Source organism: Sphaeramia orbicularis, chromosome 15, assembly GCF_902148855.1.
Source record: "Sphaeramia orbicularis chromosome 15, fSphaOr1.1, whole genome shotgun sequence".
NCBI lineage: Eukaryota > Metazoa > Chordata > Actinopteri > Kurtiformes > Apogonidae > Sphaeramia > Sphaeramia orbicularis.
In genome coordinates, this window is record NC_043971.1 from 25,877,642 (window position 1) to 25,896,537 (window position 18,896).

The 18,896-nt window shown below is 38.8% G+C and overlaps 1 protein-coding gene across 1 annotated transcript; it reads left to right on the forward strand.

The window, feature by feature from the left end:
- Positions 1 to 155: 155 nt before the first annotated feature.
- Positions 156 to 15,859, forward strand: actr2b (actin related protein 2b). Its single transcript, XM_030155679.1, has 9 exons — positions 156 to 313; positions 2,079 to 2,189; positions 4,023 to 4,238; positions 4,657 to 4,729; positions 5,318 to 5,454; positions 5,646 to 5,795; positions 7,651 to 7,796; positions 8,089 to 8,221; positions 14,166 to 15,859. The coding sequence occupies exons 1-9, from the start codon at positions 266 to 268 to the stop codon at positions 14,334 to 14,336; spliced, it is 1,185 nt and encodes a 394-aa protein (XP_030011539.1). The 5' UTR covers positions 156 to 265; the 3' UTR covers positions 14,337 to 15,859.
- The last annotated feature ends 3,037 nt before the right edge of the window (positions 15,860 to 18,896 follow it).

An 18,896-nucleotide genomic window follows, 5' to 3' on the forward strand; every position in this document is an offset into this window, starting at 1 on the left:
TATAACTAACTTGTTCAGCTACAAGTAGTTCAGTTCCCCAACAGTGTTTATGAAGAGCAGATCCTGAAGCAGGTGAGGTGAATGTGTCCATGTGAACCTGCCGGGTCCAGAGACAGGAGGGAGTGTCTGCTGCTGTCACTTGAACCGCTGTCTGTCAAACACCGGATGACCACCCTTCCCTTCCTCTCTGCCGGGTTGGTGTGTCTTCCTTCCGGCTTGCCGAAGAAAGTTGAGGAAGGTTCAGCGGCAACTGGGCTTTTACACAATGGACAGCCAGGGAAGGAAAGTGGTGGTCTGTGACAATGGAACCGGGGTAGGTTTCCCGCTTTTAATATACGCTTCATGTATCCGCGGCCTGCTTTTACCGGTGCCGTTATGCCGAATGGTTTGCTGAAACAGGAAGTGGAGCTGCTGTGCTAGCGTCAACTGGGTGGGTAGCTAGTTAGCCTGTTAGCCATTTAATTTTCATTCATCCAGAGCAGATACGGAAACTGCATTTAGATACATCGTACTTCAAAGGATAAAAGTCAGTCACGCAATTTTGGCTATGCTTCTTTCATCAGTATAATACTGCAAATGTGGTCAATAGATTACCGTCTTTTTTGCAAACCAGTAGCCATTAAGCTAAGGCAGTTAGCTGATTAGCCTGCTATTTTTTTTTAGCTAGCAGCTGGCTGTCTGGTAGCTCCGTCTGGCAGACACGTCAGTTATTTCCATGTCTTGTCTAGCAAATAATGCTATCACTTTTAATTCAATACTTTGAGTTGGGGATGGTGTTTTATTGTTCCAGACCGTAGTCGGATGCACTGAGATGGCTATCGTCAGCTATGTTCAGTGTTAGCTAGGCCGTAACAGGTTAGTTTATTGAGGAACCACCTAAATGTTTTCCTGTGCAGCAGTTAGCACCAACTTCCCGTATGTAGGTGTCTGTTTCAGTAAGATGTTCATGGTTTTATAACGAGGTGTTTGCACATATATACACTCACCCTAATGGATGCCTTCATTTCACATATTTTCGCTGAACGGTCATCCGGGATTTATAAAAAAAAAATTACAATAGAAAAGGTGTTACGACACCATGTTGATAGATGAGAAACTAACCAGCTCGGTTATATCTGTTTTTTGTTACTGTTCTGTTACTGTAGAGAAAAAGTCCCTGGTGTGATTGGAAATGGTAGTAGTGTAAATGGTTTACTATGAGTAATTCCTAAAGATAAACATATACCAAATCAAGTGCATGCTCTTTATCTAATGTCTAGAGTAAAAAAAACTTTCTCATTTTGCATCCCAAGGATGCAAGGTTTATTGTAACATAGAATTAGTCATGATAAACCATTTACACTATCCCCTTTCAATCACACCAGGGACTTCCTCTCTAAACTTTGTCAGCAGCCATAGAGGAAGTTAGCTCAGCATACTCATGAGCAGTAAGGCTTTTTTGAGATGTGAGAGAGCATTGTGTGTGTGTGTGAGGGAGAAAAACACCCTGGTCTGTCTGAAGGCTGAACTCAGCAGCCAGAGGAAGTGAGACAGAACCACAGCTGCATATGTAACTGTAGCACATTTTGTGTCATTTCACATCATTTTCCAGTGTTAAACATAGTATTGAATTGTATGGTGAATGTATGTGCATAGCAATGCGAAGAAATACTGCGTACAGCTGAACACTAAAACATTTTGTTTGAAATACTCCATTACTATGAAAATGCAGTTATTTTCAAGTAAAGCTCAGTGCAAGAGTGTGTGAAATGGATCTCAAAGGCTTGGTCACAGAACAAAGAATTATAGATATTATTATAAATGGTGAAATTTAACATTGCTAACTAATAGGTTGAGTCTTGGTTTTAATACTTTGCAATTTAAATGGTAGTATGTCAAATTTTTGTCACCTTGTTGCGGTTTTTAAAAGCAGTAGACACAGCTGTCACTTTTGAGATTTGATAGTGTGCTAAACTGATGCAAGTGTGTGACCACAGCAGTTAATAGTCACTTACACACAAATGACAGTTTATCTCATCGAGTACCTAAATGTATTTCCTCACCACTTCCTCTTCTTTTCTTTCCTTGTCTCGGTTCAGTTTGTCAAGTGCGGCTATGCAGGCTCCAACTTCCCAGAGCACATCTTCCCTGCGCTTGTTGGGAGGCCCATCATCCGCTCGACAGCTAAAGTGGGAAACATTGAAATCAAGGTATGGCATGGTCCACAGATGTTAGTAAAATTATCTTCATACCTCTGTGTTTTTACTTTTTTTTCTTAGGAAGAAGACTACAGCCACAAGATTATTTGTAAGACAAACAAAACAGTATGATATGATAAAGAAGTTAGACAACATCATAATCATAAAAGCTCAAACCAAATTCACAGGATAATCTAACTCCCAAGAATTTGTTTTATTATTTTTCAGTTAGGTCTATCTTCTCCCAATTAAGGTTTGAAATCCTCTGGACACAAATTGCACCAACTTGGTGTAGAAGTCCTTCTAACACAAACAAGTGTCTACACTATTTTTTAAGGTATTTATTTTGTTTATTAGGACAAAGGACACATAGCAGCAAAGCTCTAAATGTCTGTCAGTTTTTCATAATTTTAGCATAAATCCTCTCTACCTTTTCCTGTTCTTTCCTATTTTTCTTTTGTTTATTCATTTTCTATATCTACCTCCCTCTTCCTTCATGTTTTGTTCCCCCCACGGTGAAGTAGAATGCCCAGAAGATGGTAAGTTCAGGTTGGTGTGTGCCTCCTGTCCTTGCCTGCTACAGAGAGTTGTCATGTTTTGATCTCAACCAGAAATTTGCCATCTTTCTTGGTTTTCAATGCTTTTTGTCTTGTGCCTTCTCTTCATTTGTTTTATTTTAGCTTCTATAATCACATTCATCTACATCACAACTAGACTTAGGGAGATATTCAGGCTAATTTAGGGAGTTTAGTTTTAATGTTGTGTTCCAAATAAGTGAATCTGATAGATATACAGCACCTACACTAATGCATTCTTCGCTTCAGGCTGAACGTGTTGCAAAACGGCTGTGATGAATCATAAGCCAGCTGGAGTCGATGGAGTGCTAAAAGTGATTTTGGACTGGTTCCATTCTCCAAGTCTCTGATCTGTTGGTTCATCCTGACAGCTAACCGCCCCTCAATCCTGTTGCTATTTAAAGACTCAACTAATCACAACACTTTTCAGCCAAAAGGACCTTAAACTATTGCAAGCTGCAGCTCGAAATCTGGGTGCCTTATGATGAACTTTCAGTATGTATTTGCATTATAGATCTTTTCGTCTGAACTTTAAATCTTATGTGATATTACAAAATGTCAAGACCAGAGCATCTTCTTTACCATGTGCAAATGTTACACCTTTGCAAGTGTAGTATCAACACTGGAGGATGCATGGCAGACAACTGAAATTTGGAGCCGGAAGCACATCTGTTTTTCTTTTTACCTTTTTTTTTATTGAGACCATATGGAGGCGCTGCCTGTGACTGGTACTTTGTTAATGCCAAAGCACACAGGATGAACTCATAAAATGGCTGTCTTCAGTAGGCTTTTGATGTCTTCAAGTGGAACATGAGATGCTTGACTGTGTGGCTAACACTAAGCTCTAACCTAATGGTTGTTTACATTTTCACGCTGCCTTGCATGCAGCTAGTTGAATGGTGTTAAAATAAGTTGTTTACTGTAGCTAGAGGGAATCTAAAGTGTTTCCAGAAGTAGCTGCATGGAAAATAACGTCTTTTTGTGCATGCTGGATAACCAAGTTTTAACCTGTAGAGATGCTTTGGGTGTGATCTGATCTTGTGTGCATTTTTTTGACATCTGATATATGACTTGTCTCAAGGCGAGTGAAAGCTTGGTGATCCAGTTGCTCTAATTTTACCAGATCAGCAGGAAAAAGGGGGGGTTCGAAATGATTGATTTGCAATGCTCAGAACTCAGCCATTTTCTCTGAAGATCAAAACTGTTTCAGACGTAGAGGAACAATCATCCCACAACTTATTTGTGTTTGACACTTGACCCCTCCAACCAGGACCTGATGGTGGGGGATGAGGCCAGCGAGCTCCGCTCTATGCTGGAAGTCAACTACCCCATGGAAAATGGCATTGTCAGGAACTGGGACGACATGAAACACCTGTGGGACTACACGTTTGGCCCAGAAAAGCTCAACATCGACTCCCGTAACTGCAAGATCCTGCTGACTGAGCCACCAATGAACCCCACCAAGAACCGCGAAAAAATCATTGAGGTATTTGTTGTTGGTGCTTTTGTGGATATGTAGGAATAAAATTAGTAATTCTATATGTCCTCGTTTTGTCTGGTAGCCACTTTTTCCTTTGTATTGCATGTCAATAAATATGTTCTTTCTTGTCCTGTGTCTGTTTCACATAACCCATTCACCAGATATCTAGTTAATCATAGCATTGACGATTTTTTTTTTTTTTTTAATTAAACACTGAAGATGAAGGTATATCCTCCCTTTCTACCTAACTTCTGCCTCTGAAGGCCATGAATGCTTTGACAATTTGAGAGCCATTTATTTATGCAGTCACACCTGTTCTAAATATTAAAATCCCCTTAATGGGATCATTTTTGCTCAAGGTATACAGCTTAAAATGAGCTAAGTCAGTTGTCATGATGGCAATATTTTTTGTTTGTTCTTGCAGGTGATGTTTGAGACCTATCAGTTTGCAGGTGTCTACATTGCTATTCAAGCCGTTCTGACACTGTATGCTCAAGGTAAGAAACATTTTAAAGTCTTATGCATTAGATTTAATAAAACTAAATGCATTAACTTTTAAGGCCCACCACTAAAACAACTCACCAAAAAGATTAAGCTCTGTATCAGAGATTTTTCAGTTTCTCATTAAATATGACAGAGCATTTTCACAGTTTATTGGTTAAATTACCAGTGCCATATTTGTATAAAACTTCAGTTGTTCCTGTTGGGGGCTGTAATGATGTTTCAGTTCTTACTAGTCACAACCTCTCTAGTAGATAGCTGTTCATTTTATTCTGTACTGTATCTAACAACCACTCCTTTGTCAAATACTTTGTGCCAAGATTTATGATTACGTGAATAACAAATATTCTAGGTACCAAGAGGGTTGACATGTTGATTGATTTGGTGATAGACATGATATTGGGACATTAAATTATCTCAGTGTAATGAATCCCATTTGTGATGCAGACAATGTCAAACAAACACTGACAGTATGTAAGTAGTAAGTATGTTCGTATCAGACAGAAAGATTAATGGTCTGTAATCTGAGTACATATTGGGTAAACTGTAGATTATTAACTTCTGGGTGTGCTTGTGTGTTTTAGGTCTTCTGACCGGTGTGGTAGTGGACTCAGGTGATGGTGTTACACACATCTGTCCAGTGTATGAGGGCTTCAGCCTGCCTCACCTGACGAGACGCCTGGATATCGCAGGCAGAGACATCACTCGCTACCTCATCAAGGTATTTATATAGTAATTTTTTTATGTCAACAGTTACAAGAAGTACATGAATAAAAGAGACACACAAAGAGTTGGAAAGTATAGGAATATGTGCTTTACATATGTATTTAACAATCATTATCTTCTACAAATGATGTTCTTAGGATTTCTGTCCTATCAAACCTGTTGATTGACATCTCTGTCTTGGTGCAGTTGTTGTTGCTGAGGGGTTACGCCTTCAATCACTCAGCAGACTTTGAAACAGTGCGAATGATGAAGGAGAAGCTATGCTACGTCGGCTACAACATTGAACAGGAACAAAAGCTGGCATTGGAGACCACCGTGCTGGTGGAGTCTTACACGGTATTTTTATACTGTCTTTATTTTTAACAGTAATACTGACTTAGTGAAACAATCATTTTCATGTCTGAGGTCAGTGTAGAAGTCATCAGTAAAGTATTTCTTTTAGCCACTGTGACGCATTCATTCTGAACTTTTTGGCTTCTTTTTAAAAATTATTTAAAGAGACATGCTCCTGCCATAGACTTAAATATCATAGTGTAACCTGCTTACTGACATCATTTCATCAGGTGCAGGGATAAACTGATTTGTTCTGCACTGATGGGACTTTTTTCCCCTTTGTTTTTTAAGTACTGGTATTGGCATAATTTGGCGCTGATAGTGGCTAATGGATAATAATAGACTTCTAAACTGGAAATGCTGACATTGAGGGAAATGCTAGCTCAAAAGATTTTTTGGAACTGTTAAGTTGATGTTGAGTTCCACATGTATCAGCTACTTTGACTTAAATGTTCAATTCAACATTTATCAAGTTGCTAGAAAAGCTGGTTAATTTTAGACTTCAATAATGATTTTTCAGTGCCAAAGTTTTTTTGTGGAAAGTGCAGTGATTATGTCAGTCCAGTAAGTGGTGATCAGAGTTTCTTATATTGGCCTTTAAACATCAACTCTCTCTCTACCTCTAATCAGGTATGTATTAACATTCACCCCTTTCAAACAATCCATAAAATATGATGCTGCCCTCATATGGACATTGTGTTTATTACTCCCCATTACTCTGGAGAGGAAATTATTATACAATGTTCAACATGTTGAACTGCTTTTTACACCTTTGTTTTTTGGAACTTTGTACCAACTTGCTCATTTACTCTTAAAAATGGAACCATTCTTATTCACATTTATGTCAACTTACAAGTCTTTTGGGGATTCTCCTTACTTTATTTTGTACCCTGGTGGATATAAAATTAGATTTTTTGTGGTCATCACGTCCACACAATTTTTTTTTTATTCTGCTAAAAATATAATCATTGTAAAAAAATCCCCCCCAAATGAATTTGTTTTTCAGAAATGGCAGTATTCTTCAGTAATCAAAACTTGGGAAACTAAATCTGTTTTCCCATCAGGCTAAGTGGACTACCACATGCCTGTTGGTGGCTCTGTTGGCTCCTTTAGGACAGGGCAGTGCTGCTGACTAACTGTTTTCTCTGGGACTTAAACATGTGGGGTGCAGTGCTCCTCCACCAGGCTTGCTTTTCTTTCCAAAGACCTTTTCCCTGCAGAGGGAACCACAGAATCTAAACGCAGGTCCTAAAGTCTGTGTTACTGCACGCCTTAGCGAGCACATGTTGTGTCTCAGAGCTCACTGTGACCATGTGTGTTTGGATTAGTGTAGGCGAGTGTGTGTAGGTGTGTGAACGACATGTATGTGTAGGTATCATATTGTGTGCGTGAGTGTGCCGAAACAAGGAGGGCAATGTAACTGTGGCTGAAGGGCCCTGAACTGTGCGTTACATCATTTCCTGTGCAGCCACTTTGCGGCGGTGGCTGGGCTCCACTTCCTCCCACTGCCCTCAGCTGAATGAAGCCTTTTTATAGTCACACACACATTGACTCTCCTCAGCTTGTAGCCTGCCATGTCTAAGTTTTAACTTAATGTAAAACAAAATTGTCAAAGATTTTAAAAGGGAATAAACAAAAATGTTTTCTTTAATCAAGTACTTGTCTCTAAATGAGAACAATAAGACCTTTCATACAGTACATGGCAAACAGCCATTAAATGGTATCAGTCTTCATTCTTACATGCAGTATTTATACCCTTTAGCTGTGTGTGTTTAGTATTACACCAAATCCTACTGATTCTCTGGTGTCACACTTTTCCCCCCTTCCTTTTCATCTCCTTCCTCCCACACATCTCCAGCTGCCAGATGGTCGTGTGATCAAGGTGGGAGGAGAGCGGTTTGAGGCCCCTGAGGCACTGTTCCAGCCTCACCTCATCAACGTGGAAGGTGTCGGAGTGGCCGAGCTGCTCTTTAACACCATCCAGGCTGCCGACATAGACACTAGGTCAGCACAATATGCACATACTCACACACTCTGATATTAATAGGAATGAGAAGATACATCAGAAGATACGCAGATGTAGTGGTACTAAATATGTGAACAATGGCACTGCATCCAAAGGGTTTAATCATTTTTAAAATAATCATAAGATTTTTAAAAAGAGTAGAAAATCTATGTAAATGTATGTCTCTATATCACTTAATTTCTCCGTTTAATTATATGTTGTATTCACCAACAGTCACTGAGTTTTTTAAAAGCTGACTCCTCTTATTTTTTTCCCACTGTCTTTTTTTAGGCCTGAGTTTTACAAACACATTGTGTTGTCGGGAGGCTCTACCATGTATCCCGGTCTGCCGTCACGGCTGGAGAGAGAGCTCAAGCAGCTTTACCTAGAGCGTGTGCTGAAGGGAGACGTTGACAAGCTTTCGGTGAGATATCAGCCTTTAACTTCATCTACAACTCTGCTTTGAATGTGAAAACAGTTATAAGAGGAAAAGGGTTTGCATCACAGTTTTGTTTCTTACGTTTTTTTTTTTTTTGCAGTGTCTTGAATTAAATTAGATCATGTCTTTTTAGTCTTAAATTAAAACTGTTGACAGTCTAGAAAAAGGCTCCACAATGACTGTAATCTAGCAAAAAATTTGTAGTCATCAGCTCATTTGAATGTACAAGTTAGCTATGTCCTACTGCAGCTTTGTAACTGGCTGCGAATTAGTATTTCCAGCGGATTCTCAGAATTTGTTGAAGTTGCCCAGGGTGGAGTTTCCCTACGTATGAGAGAGCATTAATGTCAAAGAGGTATGGCCACCTCAGGGAAGGTGAACTTGCTTCACAAGATCTCCTTTGTTTCTCTCAATTATCCCACACAGCTAATGTTTAGAGTAGAATAAAGCATATGAAATAGTTACCACTTCATTCTCAAGCCTAGTTTGTAAATTTCAACTTGCTGTGATACTTCAGATGGGTGCAGTGTCCACAGACCACCACCAGGTGGGGTCAGAAGCCAACACACTCATTTTACTTCTTTAATTTCTTTGCAACACATCATCTTAATGACATCCTACAGCAAGAGTGGTTCATTTCCCAATGACAAATATTTATTTTGGAAATATATTGCTGTATTACATCCCAGAAACACAGATGACTTTACACAGAGTTGTATAGTAAACAAAGGTATACAGATGACTCATAACTAAAATAAGAGATTATGTACTTTACTTTCCTACCCACAAGGACCAACTGTCTCAGTTTTCCCAAAATCTTTGGGATGAGAACCTGAAATAAAATTCCACACTTAGTTTTATCACAATGTGTGCCATCTGAAAAAAGATAGTCTCTTAATGTGTGATTATCTAAATGATTTTAAATACAGATTAAAACCCTTTTTCGCTTTTTATTCAATTATTTACTACATAGTATTATATTATTTCAGTAAAAATATTTGTGGTAATCAGAAGGTATGGCAGCTACAGGGAATTCTTGTGACAATATTGGTTCAGTGTGATTGATGGGGGATTCAAACCATTTGTGCAGCATTAATCCACTACTCTGCTCATTCACTTTTTTTGTCAGAAACACAGCCTATTTGTGGTGTGCACATTGAGCTGTTTGTTTGTTGCCAAGTGCATTTAGACAGCTATCCACGTGAGTGAAAAACAGAAGCTGTGTTTTTAGCCCTATTTGGTGAAAATATGAGTGTTTGTAACATGCTAACATCCAGAGAGATGGAGGAGACGTGGGTTGCACTGCAGGAGTGGTTCCCAGTGTTTGGGAGCTTTAACTGTTTTGATGCTTTCTGTAAACAGTGAAATGTTTTTTTTTTTATTTACAATAGTAAGTAGTATTTTAAATACTGTTGTTAAAACAGTTAGGGTTGCAGTTGGAACAAAATCATTTGGATCATCTGGTATGTCATGTCATTTTAAACATTTTCATTTATTTTTTCCATCACATTTATGATTGCATATAAAAAAAAAAAAAAAACAGCAGAAAAACTTTACATGTGAGAAACTGAAATATGTAAATGGAGTTTTTGCACAAACAATAACCAACTTCCAACCTTGTTGTCATTACTGTTATTGTTTTAGTTTGTGTTTTGGAACTTAAGCCAAACTTCCTTGGACATCAAAATTCTGTTTTTACCCCTCGGCGAACTCTGGCCAGAGGGGTATTGTAATTGTTTAGGCGTCTGTCTGTCCATTCTGGCTGAGGAGTATTAAAAGTGCGCAGCACATTATGTTTTTGACACAGCAGCAGCAATTGCACATTTTAACAATCAAAGATCTCATACCAATAGCTGAGTAGTTGGGGCACACAACACATAGGTACAGTTAGGCAGGATCATTTTCTGCATATCATTCTTCTCCTCTTGTTCTCCACATTTTCTGTCAAATATAAAGACAAAAATACTCAAATAATCTTTAAAGAAGAAAAATTGTCATATTAGCTCCAATGTTAAAGATGTATTTAATATGATACCTACAGAGGAAAATGATACTCTTAAAATATAGGAGACTTATTTTCCCTTTGTTTACAATGTATCAACACTAGGTACATTGAGGCATTAAATTCATATGCTCATTATTTTGAAGTTGATATCTGTTTTTCATCTAAGTTCCAAAAAATTACATACTCCATTAAAGACATAGCTGTTGGTGGTCTGACATTTTGAAGACTCAGTTTCATAGTATAGCTAAATATTATAATGAGTAGACTAGCTGACAGACCATATAATGCATGGCCAGTTCTGTTAAACAACATGTGTTCATTTGTTATTTCACAAATTTAATTCACTGATTATAAGACGACTTAAATTCATTCACAACTTTCACTGACTGCACCTTCAGCATTCATTCATTCACAAAATTTATAAAGTGCTTCAAAGAAGACATTCATTAAGAGCTTGGATTCATTCATTTATGCACACCTCTCAAGGACTGCTTTTAAAAGGGCTTGCAGAATAGAGCAGTGGCTGTAGTCCTCTTGGAAGACCAAACTCCATGTCATATGTTGAAGGAAGACCAGCTTTGTTCCACATTTTTCTGGAGTATGATCTCTGACCAGCATCTCCAACCACCTTAACTGACTTCTCCCAATGTGGAGGAGCATTGGTTGTAGTCTAAGCTCCTCATGAGTGATCGAACTTCAGTCTGGATCTTGAACAGAAACCTGCATTATTTTGCATTATTTGACCTCAGTCTGGGGTTCAATCATTCATCTAACTCTTCAGATCATTGCCAGTAGAGGTTGCAGTGATGTGAACTGGACCTTCTCACATTGGCTGTAAATGGTTGATGGTGTCACCAGCGATTTGACTCTTCCTGGGTTGCCTGAATTTGGGTCTGTAACCAACTTGGTGAGGGACTAGGTATTGGTGATATTTTGGGGGATCCCATCTATTTTCTGATGTCCTCCAGTTACAACACCATTCCTTGAAGGATTGAGTCCTTTTCAGGTCTTATATCTCCAATGACTGCCTGATCTATGTCACAGAATTCATTCATTCATTGCTTTTCATCCATACCATTATAGCTCTAGAACTTGGAGTATGAATCACACAGTTTCTTGTATTCAGTGTTTTTCTGTTGTTCTAACAGCTGATAACCCTCCAGCTGTTGTGTAACTTCTGCTGTTCAAGAACTCTTCTTTGGGTTTTTGCATCATAGTGCTTGCCTTTCTCATTTCTCAACAGCTTAGACTGCTCTTTTAAGCACTGTTTGATACCGACTTTTTTTTTTTGCAGATTCCCCATGCAGTCCCATATTGTTTTTTGTTGTTCCTCTTAAACTCCAGGTTTTCGATGGGCTCTTTGACTCTGTCATACTTCGAAATTGAGCTTTTAGCTCTTGCAGCTCATTACTAAGGGCTGCTTTTCACTGTCATTAAACATGCCAGAAGATCCTGCCGGGCCCAGTTGTATGAAGCTAGGAAACTCTGTGTCAAAGGCATTACTTTAAATTCCCAGCTGTGTTTGTTATGTGCATGAGCTCTTAAAATGAAGTGAAATGAATTGGAAGCTCTGTTTATGGATTCTTGAGGCATGTGATTGTGTTGTTATCAAAGGGCTCGGCTTTGATTGAAAAAGGAAAAAAAAAGTCCTCAGTGTTTGGAATATTAGGCTTTAAGAGTGTTATATGTAGTGTTGATATTCCAATCAAGTGCAGGGGAGTTGTGAACCAAAATGCATTCACAGCTTTCAAAATACCAAAAGAATTAAAACTATGTCTCCAGACTGTCTCACTCACTGAATAAAGTGTGAAACTCATTGTTCACACACATTTGTGTTATGGTCTCATCAGGTTTTTTCTTTCAAACAAAAGCTAAAGTCAGCCAGTCACATTAACACTACTATCTAATACTGTTCTCCTACTGTGGATAGTTCATTTAGGTAGTTATTACTTTGACATGTTCAGTTAAAAGGCTATCTACTGTCTAATTAAGTCAAATTTAGATAATTTTGTGAAGTTCATCATTCAAGTTAAAATTAAAGAGAAAAAAATTGGCATTAAATCAACAAAGTACCAAAAAAATAATGGATGAAGTGAATAAAAGGAACACAATATTAATCAATGGATCAAATTTTATTTATATAGTGCCAAATCATAACAAATTATCTCATGGCACTTTATATTAAGAGCTGGTCTAGACCAGACTCTTACAATAATCAAAATAACCAAAATTATCTTTACAGTGAACAAAATAATCACTAAAAGGAATGAGATCAGCATGAATTCAACAAAATAATTTACCGAAGGAACAAAATAAATTAATATTCACCTGATCTGAATGTTTTGATAGCTCAGAGTCTCACATCTTAACCTTGACCTAACTTGGAAAACAAGCAGAAAGTCACTTTCACAAGTAATTCACTAATACAAGTAATAACACAGAAAAGACAAGGACTGTAATACAGTGCTCAGAACAGCTTGTAAGCAAACAGAAAGCAGAACAGAACAATGGAAGAAAGTGTTAGCCTCCTTGTCCTGCTTTCAGGTTGTGTAATGAATCAGTATCTCAGCAGGAGGACACTTCCTCAAGAAGCTATTACTGACAGAGCCATCTGCAAGGAAGATGGAGACATACAGGGAGACAAAAGGGGGCACTGAGGACTAAGACACTGAGTAAACAGGGAAGAATAAAAACCTGAGCGTCTCCTTGAGATGTCAATTCCTCCCAGCAGCCAGTTTGACCTGAACAATGCACTCACTGGGCTAACAGAGAGAGGTTAACAAAAAAGGAGATGCAAGTAAATGAGAGAAGAAAAGCAAAACTATGTATCCTTGAGGCCTAAAGCTGGAGTAAAATAAAACTGAAAGGAAGTGCTGATTGTCCAGTAAAAAAGGATCGGATTGTGGTTGAATAAACCTTGAAAATTTAAGTGGAGCACAAGCCAGTTGGGAGATTCTACCTTTTTAGAAATATTACCATGAATAAACAGTCATCATATTAACGTAGACATATCAGTGTAATTGATGCAAACAAATAAGACTAGGACTGTAAAGACTGGCAGCAGCGTTTTTGTGCCACAAGGCTAAATTTCTGGTAAATGTGCTGAATTGCTTTATGGCACAAAGGGACGATTATTCATCACACAAAACAGGAAGTCAGCACAGTTCATGTTATTGAAGATTTATGCGTGGAAAAAAAGTGAGATGCAGCTGTATTCCTCTCCTTCAATTTGTTAACCCTGTCTGGTAAACACTATAAGATATTCATCAATTAAAATAAGCTCAGTTAATACAGGAACTCTGTTCATCCTGGACAATTGTTCACCTCATTTATCTTAATAAATGTACTTCAGTAATTCCATTCTATACATTAACCAGGTATTCTTTACAAGACCTTCAGCACTCACACAGATGACATAGAAAATGATCTAAGACACTGCTGCTTGACAGTGTTATGGTATGCACAGGGTTCCCTCTGTAAGACCCAGGTGTGTGTGTTTGTGTGTTAGCATTGTGATTTTCCTTGATGAACAGCTTGCTTTAACTCAAAGTGGAGTGATAGACTGTTCATTCAGATCATTGTTTGCAATGTAACCTGCTGTTTTCCAATTCTGAGACTATTTCTGGACTTGGCCTCATGTTCCATATATACACATGACTCTAAGATACCTCATGAAGTTGCATACACAGGCCAACAAATATACAAAATGATTGTATAACCAAAGGATTCACTCTTCCTCGTTCTCTTTCAGCTGAAACTCAGACTGATGACTGTTGATTTAAAAAAAAAAAAAAAAAAAAAAAATCACCTGTGCATCTGTACCTTATTAGTTTTACTGATGTGACATTTTTAGCGCCACTGTGAACAATGGTCTATTTTTTGTTACCCAGTCTTCTCATGTCTTCCTGTCCCCTTTCCTTGTAGAAATTTAAGATCCGCATTGAAGATCCTCCCAGACGAAAGCACATGGTGTTCCTGGGTGGAGCCGTGCTGGCTGACATCATGAAGGACAAGGACAACTTCTGGCTGACCCGAGAGGAGTACCAGGAGAAAGGAGTCCGCGTGCTGGAAAAACTAGGAGTCACCGTCAGATAAAGCTCTGGACGGACAAACCTCACTCTCACAACACATGCACACACATGCACACATACCAGACATGCACACATTTCCCCCCTTGCCCCCATCGCAGAGTATATATCTATTTATCCCTCGTCTTTGGCTCACATTACTCCCCAGACATCAGTGGGAATCGAGCCGTCACCTCCCTGTTCCTCTCCTCTCCTCTATCGCCACTTTTCCTCTGCCTCTCTACTCTCCCGGTTTGCGATTGGCTCACGCTTCCCTTGCAAGCCCCGAGAACCACTCTCCATCTTTGCAGATCACACTCGAGCCTCTCTTTCTTTAATAGGTATAGAAGGGCTGATGTTGCCCTGCTGATGTAATTTGGAGTCAGATTTTCATCTGTGTTGTTGTGGTGATGGTTAAAAACCGAGGCAGTAAATTGACCTTACGCTGGATGTTCACTCTGCATGTTTACCTGCCACATAGACAACCAGAAATCTGTTGATTGTGTATGGGAATAAACTTGGCAGATAAACAGTGGAATAGACCAGCCACTGCAGTTTGAGAAAGTTTAGTTTCCTTCTTTGATTAAAACTCTGGAGTGGATAAATTGATGCAGAGTTATAAGGAATTTGTGTCTGTAATATCACAATCAGGGTCCATTAATAAACAGCCACGGGCCGCTTTCAGCTTCTGTTCCAGGTGAGCTGATCACATTTTTATGTCGGTTTTTATAAATGATATCATGACTATTCTTCTGGGAGAGGGATTTCTTTCTTTTTGCTTTCCTTTTTGTTGGATGTATGAGTTTATATCTTTAAATCTGATTTTTTTTTTTCCATGACTTTTTCTTTTGTTGCTGTGCACTACTACCATTGTAAATGGAGTACATTGTGGTAACAGAAGTTCCTCCATGTTTTTTTTAAATGAAGAATTAATGGTTGATTTATAAAGGGACAAATCCATAAAGTAAAGCCCCTGAGCTTGACATCATCTGTGACGGTACATTGGGGTTTAGGGGTGGTGAGTCAGGATGGGATGGGGGGATGTTACTATTTGTTCCTCATCAAACGGCTTCGCCTCTGCTTCCTTTTGCGAGTGTAAATCTTCAGCTGAGTGAACGGGCGTGAGCAGAGTGTGGCGACGCTATAGTTCCTCACCCGTCGTATTCCTTCAGATCTACCACAGCACGGAGGCAGACGCTGTTAAAACGATGAGATCAATTTGAGTTTGGGCATAAAGCCCTGCAAAAACTAGTTAACAGTATTCTACTAATGTTGAAGTACTGTTTGAGATTTAATTCAGCTCTCCGGTCTTTCACTCCATACGGTTGGCATAAAGCAGACTGGAGGCACTTCTATTTTGAGTATGACAAATGTGTATATTTTTTTCCTCTTTCCATTGAACGTCTATCCAGTGCCAAGTGCAGTTAATGTTAACTGGATCTCTCATGTTTAAATGTCTTTCTTTTTGTCATTTTTGTTTTTATTTTCCTGTGTTGTTCATAGCATAACTGCCTAACGCTGATTTAAATAAAGAAAAGTGATTTATAAGGATGTCTTTGTGGCAAGTTCCTCTCACTCCATTTGTATCCATTTTACAAAGTAGGATTACAGAGTTATCAGTGACTTTGGCAGTAAAAGATTTGGTCATTTTAGGTGGATTTAAAGCCATATTAACAAAAAAAAAAAAACCCTCAAAGACCCTAACAGTCAACAGTGACCAAAAGTGTACCCTGATCCAAAATGTTAAATAACGGTTGAACCGCTAATCCTACCAATGCATGTAAATAATTCAGGTAAAATGCAGTTTCTCAGCCTTTTATGAGACCCATTCATATGACCCATTGAGACATTCAGAGGCTTGGTAGTGAACATGGAAACAGTCATTTTCTGCAACATTAATTCACCAATGAAACCCATGTAGTTTGACAAATGACAGTGGTTGTAAACACTTGTCTTTATATTCAGTTAAGGCCATGTTTTCTTCTGTTTTATGTTTTGATGTAATAACCTTTGAATTTACTCAGAGCTTTTATGAACCTCTATATGATCTATAAATTAAATGTAGGAAAATACCCAATATACACTGAAAATGCACAGGGTAATAGTATGTAATAAATTACCTAGAAAAGGTTAAATGTAGAGAAAAATTCATTTGGAGCACACCACAAAAATATTTCTAGGTCTTTAATGGTAAAAGGTGGTAAACATCCGGGACTCCTTAGAGTACTAGATGTTTATCTCTAGTTTAGAGAAGTAGAGTTGAGATTCAATGGACTGATAGACATGACAATAGAGGACAGAGGTCTGAAGGTTGTAGAGAATGGCCCATAGAGGGGAGGATTCTGCATTGAAACCCAGAAGGAGGAAGAGGAAATGGAACAGTGGCAGAGGACTGGCGCCACCAGAGGAAGAGGCTCTCTTTCCGTGCCTGAAATAAAGATCTCACCCAGACTCTTCCGGCCTTGTTCCATTTTAATCCCTCGACTCTTGCCACTTCCCTCTTAACCCTGAACTGTTACCTCTGAAGCACAGTTGGAAGTTTCCTCTGCATCAGTCGCCTTTCACCAGAGGGTGGGGTGTACCCGGGACATCCATTCACTGTAGAGCATTTGTGATCTTCTGGTGCTACACTGGGGATGATGTACTTGTCCTCCGCTCCATCCAGGAGATTACACTGTAACTCATTCCCTGCTGAATGTACGACACAGATGAAACAGTCTCTGGTTATTGTGGTCATTCACATTTTACTCTTAATACTTACGTCTCAAAAAGAAGCTGATCTTGTTACAGATGTTCTTAGCTTTAGCCCCCCTGAAAATATACATATTGAAGTTCTTGTCATTAACATATACTTTCATGTTCTTGCATTATTTGAGAGAAATTAACTAGGAGTAAATTTCCCAGGGTATTACTACTTGCAGAGTTCTACATGTAGGTATTTACGGAAGGGGTGCAGTATGAGGTTGACTCAAAGTGGTCATGTCCTCCTTTAGGGGTCTGATAGATTTTGTCTGAGGAATATTTTAAACTCAAAGGCACAGAGGTAAAAGCTCAGACTATAATCAATTCATTGTGCTTCATTTTTTGAATGGGATTTGTTGATATAAGAAAACTAATGTCTGGATCTGTATAAACTAGCATTTTTCCTGTCAGTTTGTTTACACTTGAGTCTTTAATACAATGGTAGGTCAATTTTCCAGGAGATATAAAATGACGGCTAATCCAGCTAAACCATGTTCCACAGGGTGGGAGTAGAGAGATGTTTCGCAGCCGTCTGAAATGGTTTATCTCATGTGCAGGGTATGAACCAAGTCTGCCCTAAACAAAGCGTACTTAAATAATTATCTGGCCCTGTGTACGTCCTCCTCCTGCAACATCTTCCCAGTGTGAGTTTACCAGCCATTTCAGATCTGACACAGAAACATGCCAGGACAAAATGTTGTTAAAGCTTAATAGGAACAGATGTATATAAAAAAAAAAGTTGTGAGGAAGAAAACATTAAAACTCTATCTATCTTTGTGAGACCACAGCAGTGGTGCAGGACAAGCCACACGGTTTTGTAAACTGCACAGGGAAGTGAGAAGTGGTGCTCTGTGCACCCAAAGAGGGGCCAGACTGACCCCATTACAAGAGCAGATATCTTAAATGTTTGCACATGTGGACTGTGATGCTGGTTCAAGCCATAGAGCTGCTTAGCAGGCCCCCAAAAGCCCTCAGGGACCTTTTTTCTTCCCTCTCCCCCCCTCTTGTGCTCCATCATTATCGCCCACATGCTTTTCCAGAGACATCCTGAGTGAAACAGCTCGACGTCCTCGATGACTATCACATGTTCTTGCCGAGGAGGGAAGCGGTGAGGGAAAGAACTCTTGCAGAAATCGAAACAAGGTCTACAAGCCTCAAGTTTTTCCTTCTTGGAAGTTTTTCTTCATTTCATTACTGTTGCAAACAGTTTTACATACTAGTAAAACAATCAAAGTTCAGAACCATGGTGAGAAGCAGCAAGACTTCAATGAGATGCAAGGTTAGATTCAAGTTTATGATAAAACACTGCAAAAAATGGTGTTTTCAAAAGGAAGAGCTGTGGTTTGTGGCCCTTTTTTGGTTTTACAGTAGATATCCAGACAAATGATCGTAGCTTCAAATTAGAACTAAAATTAAGCAGCATAATCACATGTGGTTTCATTGTTTTCTCTCTTTTATTGGAGGTGGAAAGTAAGACACACATTTCACTTAGTTTTCTCACAGACCTGGCCACCCTTCAGTATCTACAAAGTACTTCCTGTTCCTTCTTGAAAGCAAGAGCTACATCCATCGTACATGTTAGAAACAGTTATTAAAAAACAACAAAATAGAAATAAAAATGTACAACATACACTTGATATATATATAATATAATTTTTGCTCTTTTTTTTTTACAGAGGTAAAAATACTAAGCGTAAAAAAATGGGTCTAATTCAATACAGGGAGTTTCTTTAATTTTTTGATTTAAATACACAAGTAGATAACAAGGATGCGTTCAGGCACTTGTAAATGGCTCTGACATGAGAGGAACACACACACAAAACACCGGACAAGATGGAGAAGGTGA